General features: G+C 24.2%; 2 protein-coding genes across 6 annotated transcripts in view; both read right to left on the bottom strand.

The window, feature by feature from the left end:
• LOC125864265 (non-specific lipid-transfer protein 2) overlaps positions 1-5,983 on the bottom strand; it is a 124,959-nt gene that overhangs the window by 43,256 nt on the left and 75,720 nt on the right.
• The window catches only part of LOC125864263 (non-specific lipid-transfer protein 2), a 112,530-nt gene that overhangs the window by 43,256 nt on the left and 63,291 nt on the right, over positions 1-5,983 (bottom strand). The window contains exon 1 of one of the 6 annotated variants that reach the window (XM_049544172.1): positions 49-457. The exons of the other annotated variants lie outside the window; for them this stretch is intronic. Coding sequence (XP_049400129.1) covers positions 49-383 — 335 coding nt within the window. The 5' untranslated portion in view covers positions 384-457. Of the gene's footprint in view, positions 1-48; positions 458-5,983 lie in introns of those variants that run through there. 6 annotated transcript variants of the gene reach the window in all.

The following is a 5,983-nucleotide window of genomic DNA, read 5'->3' as shown; positions in this document are numbered from 1 at the left end:
TAAAAAATATTATATTGACGTCAATTTCACAAAATATAGATAACGTACTTGGAGCAGTCAGTGGAGGGGCTGATCTTGTAAGGAATGTTTACGCCACAAGCACTAGGGATACCAGCGGCTTTGCCCACATCAATGCCTTTAATAGCACTAGCGGCTGATTTGAGGCAAGTACATGCTGCCTTTCGATCCGCTGGGGTCTTGGCTGCACCCAACAGACCCTTAACTCCACCACAACACCCTCCTAGAGGGCCGCGTCCCTGGAGATATGGGAGGCAAGGAGCCAAGCCAGATGTAACCTGGCCGCAGCTTAGTGCCTCTGCATGGGGTGCAGCCACTATCATGTACAAAACAACAAGGCATGCAATTTTGCTAACCATTTCCATTGTTACAAAAATTGAGAAAAGATAGAAATAGTAGAGAAGTTTTATGGACTACAAATGTATTTGCTTGAGTGTTGGGTACAAAAGCTAGTGAGAACTTTGGGTATTTATAGATAGTAAGTTAATTAATGAAGGAACGAGAGAATTAGTTGGAAGTTGGGGTTACGTGTGCAAGTTTTATTGAACCACGGTACGATTCTTGGCCCTCTGAAAAGCCACATCCATCACGATAGGGCCCATTTGGAGAAATAGGATTCGAATTCGAGAGCTCTGATTAATAACTTCATCCACTACTTTACATCTTTGGATGATAATATAATATGACATGATAAATAGTGTTTTACTTCCTCTCTCAAAATAAGTGTTAATTTCGCAAAATTAGGTATCATAGTACTTGGCCCTTATCCAAAATATATGTCATTTCATTTTTCAAACAATATTTCACAATTAGATGGGTAAATATCATAGTACATGAGCCAATTTAATTCCAAGCAAATGAGTCATCTTTGTACGTTTGTCATGATACCATTAGATAGCTCCATTCTCTTTTATGACTACCCATATCAACCTTAATTTCCCTTAAATTTTTTACGCACCGAATGCAAAAAAATTTTTTGAGACGTCTTGTTTGGACTGACTTAAAAAAATAGCTTTTAAGTCAAAAATAAAAAGTCAAACTGAAATTACTTTTAAGTAAAAAAATAAAAAGTAGAGGAGACCTACTTTTGGTTTTTGACTTATTTTAAGTCATTTTAAACTTATTTTAAGTCGTTTTGACCTTGCCAAACACTTTCTAACTTATTTTAAGTTATTTTTTATATTTGTCAAATACTTTCAAAAATAAAAAACTAATTTAAAAATAGGTTTAACTAACTTTTAAGTCAAAAACTGAACCTATAGAATTGAACAACTTAAAATGTATTTACACTTTTATACTCTCGTCTATATGTACTAGGTATGGGACCCCGTGCCAGCATGGGGCCCAATATATGTTACTGTTTCTGTTTCAATTTATGTGGTACATATGAAATTTGAAGTTGATCAATTTTTTAGTATGTTTTTATATATTTTAAGTTGCTAATTATGTTTATTTAGAGAATGTTTTACGTAAATATATTATAAATCACAATAATTAACAAGTTAATATAAAAAAAAACTTATAAAAAATTCATTGACTTTTGAAATTTCATTTGTATCACATAAATCAGGACAAAGCGAGTAATATATATGAAAATTACATAAAACGTACTATAACTCGCAATAATTAGCAACTTAAACTATCTATATATCTATATTTCTCCCAATTTATGTGGTATAGATGAAATTTTGAAAGTTAACAAAAACTTTTTATATGTTTTCAAATATTTTAAGCTATTAATTATTATGATTTATAATACTTTTTATATAAAAAATTTATTTATATAAAGTATAAAAGAAATTTTTTTAAAAAAGGAAACATAAATGTTAGCACAAGTCCAATCTATGTTAATTTCTATGTTTTAATTATTGTAATACCGATTGAATTTGGAGAACCAACTAAATTTTTTTAAAGGAATTTTTTTTATAAATTTTAAGTTGTTAATTATTATAATTTATAATATTTTTATTTATTTTAAACGAATATATGTTTTTTTCTGTCTCAATTACATGAGACATATGGAATTTGGAGAGTCAACTAAAATTTTAAAATATGTTAAGTTGTTAATTATTATACCTTATAGTACTATTACATGATTTTCAAATAAAATATGTAATTTTTTTATTTCAATTTATGTGTCATTGATATAATTACATATATTAAGTAATAAAGAATTAATGTCTAAATTATGTGAGACCTATGAATTTTGGAGTGTAAATCAAATTAGTTATATGATTTAAAAAAAATAAAGTGGTTAATTATTACAATTTATAATACTTTATATATATTTTTTAAATGATATATATATATCTTTATGATATTGATATTAGTATTATAATAAATTAAATTATTTTTAAATTTATGATCTCAATTGTCAGCCTATGCCACATTATAAAATGTTGCAAAGTAGATATCAAATTTACAAAAATGTCGATGCCAGCTAAAGTAATAAAATAACATCTAAGGGCATGAACCTATATATGTATATATAAAGCTGAATATAGACAATCTGATGTGGCATCTCTCTATGGCCAGTATTTCTATTCATCTTTTTTCCCTTTTTTTTGACATTTTATCTGTGTTTTGTATTTTTTATTTGTATTTTAAAAATAAAGTATTTATGTCATACCCGATTAATTATGCCCTTTATAACAATCCATTACACTAATATAGATTTAAGTAAATGAAAATGGAAGATGAAAAGGTAAAAACTATTCATTTTTCATAACTGTTTATAATTATTTAGTCTATAAAAAAAAATAGTTGAGCATTTGTAACAAATAAGAACAAATTTCTTCACTTTGGCTCTTCTTCTTCTGACGGTGATGATGAATATATGGTATCAACTTCTATCGCTAAGATGTCCATCAAATTTCTAGGTCATGTGACTTTTTTAACAAAAGAGAAAGAGAGAATATCTCATGATGCTTGTGAAGACATTGATGTAAAGAAAGAGATCATGTAACAAAAAGTTTTCTTCAAAATAAAAGACTTTTTGAAAGAATGTTTATTCCTCCTACAAGGAGAGAAAATTCATTGTGGTTGATAAATTTATAAGAAGTTTGATTAGTGTTTCAAAGGGTAAGAAAAATTATTTGGAGAAAAAATCATTCTATTTATGAAATTCGTATCAAATTAGGAGGAGCACAAACAAAACTTTATTTTGTGATTTGAAAAGAGAGAAAATTAGATATTATTTCTTTCAACCTCAATTATTCTTCTAATTTCTTTCTTCTTTTATTTTGTCTTGATTTTTTGTATCTTTAATTAAAGTTTTTTTTTCTTATTTATCTTTAATTAAAGTTTATATATATTTTCTTAAAAAAGAATTTAAAAAGATGATCATATTTAGTTCCTTTCCTCATCAATGCTATTAATCTCATAATTAGTGTTATTTATATTATTTTCTTAATTACTTTTTTTTCCTTTCATTTAATTATTTATTTGAAGAAATTAGTTATTATAACTTTATAAGAATTACACATGTATTTTTACATAATTGATTTGTTATTTTTAAAATTTTTGGATCATTCTTCATCTTAAAGTTTCTATCTATATGTAATAATAAAGCTAAAATAGAAAATGTGGGGTGACACCTTCTTAGCAATAGATACTTATTTATTCTGATCAATGTTTCTGACATTTTTTGTTATTTTTTCCTTAAAATAATTGTTGCCTCGATTTTTAGTTTTAGTTTTATTTTTTTAGCATTTTCTAATTTTAAAAGACTGAAAAATTTATATTGAAAATTTACAAAATATAAAAAATGATTTATTTAACTCCTATCATCATCAATATTATTATTAATTTCTTTTACTTCTTTTCTTAATCTTCACTTCATCATTAATGTAATTTATATCATTTTCTTAGATATATATATATATATATATATATATTTGTGACATTTCTTAGAAGTTAGGATTACTATTTATTTAATTTCTAAAAAATTTGAATTCTTTTGTCATACTAAATACAACATGTTTTATTATAATTACATTCAATATATTAATCAATATGTTGTACGAATGAAAAGAAAATTATCATTTCACAAAAACAAAGGTTAAAATAGAATTTATTATGATTAAGGAAAGATAAAATTATTATTCCAATATCCATAACCATATTTAATACATTAAAAATTAATAGAAAAGTTGTAAATGGAAAAGGAATCACCATTTAAGGAATCATTATTTTTAAATTTTTGGATCATTTATTCTTCTAAATGTTTCTATCCATATGTAACAATAAAGTTAAAATAGAAAATGTAGTGACACCGTAATAGATACTTATTTATTTTTATCAATTCTTTCTGACAATTTTGGTTATATTTTTCTTTAAAATAATTATTGCGTCGATTTTTATTTTTATTTTTATTTTTAACATTTATTTTTAATTTTAAAAGATTGGAAATTTTATGTTAAAAATTTAAATAATAGAAAAAATGATTTATTTAACTTTTATCATCATCAATACTACTAATTTATTTGACGTTTTTTCTTAATCTTCATCTCATCATTAATGTTATTTATATAATTTTCTTAAATCACTTATTTTTTCTTTTTTAACTCTTTTATTTATATATATAAAAGTTGGATATGTAAATGATGATGTGACATTTCTTTATGCTAAGATTACTATTTATCTAATTTCTCCAATTTTTGAGTTCTTTTGTCATACTAAATACAATATGTTTTATTATAATTACATTCAATATAGTAAACAATATGTTCTAGGAATTAAAACAAAATTATCATTTCAGAAAAATAAATGTTAAATTATAATTTTATTATGATTAAGGAAAGATAAAGATATTATTTGAATATCCCGTAACCACATTCAATACATTAGAAATTAATTGGATATAAGTGTAAATGGAAAATGAATCACCATTTAAGGAAAATAAATGTTTGCAATACCATAATAATTAAGGAGAGAGTAATATATTATTTTAATATCCTAATTCGGAACTTTTAATCTACTACTCAATTAAAAAGAAAATGCATTTAATAACATTAAAAAGTTATTAGTTTAATATTTTTTCTCATTGTACTAATTCAATTCAATCAAACTTAATTTTAAAGATAAATTAACAGCTTCATTTTAATTGTTATCAATATATTTCAAAAAATTATCGTGAAAAGGCTTTTCTTGCACCTTATTTTAATTTTCATATACTATTATTATTTTTTCTGTCATTTTTCAATGATTTTTTATTTCGATTTAAAATTTAATGTTTATTCATGAAACTCTGATGGTACAAATTAAGGTGGAGTAGAATATAATAAATGATGATTCTTCTACTAAATAAGAAGATATAACGAAATTGAAAGGGTGAAGTTTTTTTTTTAAATGGATAGGAAATTCTATTAAGGTATCATTACGTGATTATTTAATATATTTTTAATATAAATTTCATTTGCTGATGCATTTGTTTAGTACTCCCTCTGTCCCTAATTACTTGTTCACTTTTCCTTTTATAGTTGTCTCTAATTACTTGTCCATTTTGACAAATCAAGAAAGAACATTTTTTTTACCTATTATACCATCAATTAAATGACTAATTACTTTGAAAATTGCAGAACTTTTCATCTACTTCATACTTAATAGGGGTAAAATGATAAACTCACTATGTCATTAATTGATTTCTTAATAAATGTTTCAATTTAAAAGTGGAGAAGTAATTAGGGACAGAGGGAGTATTACAGTGTTATTTGACATTACGACATATTTCTTAGACATTTAAGGAGAATGGTACACCGGAATATATATTATATATTAAAGGATCAACTTCATGCAATGGAAGAATTTGTTATTAGCAAATATATTTTAACTTATTTGATAAAAAATATATTCTTCCTCATTTAATAGATGTAAAATTTGTGAAGCTTTATTTTTTTCATAATCTTCATATTATTAAAACAAATAATAATATTACGATTAAACAACAGAGTAAATATAAAATTAA

Source organism: Solanum stenotomum, chromosome 5 (assembly GCF_019186545.1).
Source record: "Solanum stenotomum isolate F172 chromosome 5, ASM1918654v1, whole genome shotgun sequence".
Lineage (NCBI taxonomy): Eukaryota > Viridiplantae > Streptophyta > Magnoliopsida > Solanales > Solanaceae > Solanum > Solanum stenotomum.
This window is presented reverse-complemented; position numbering and strand designations above follow the sequence as displayed.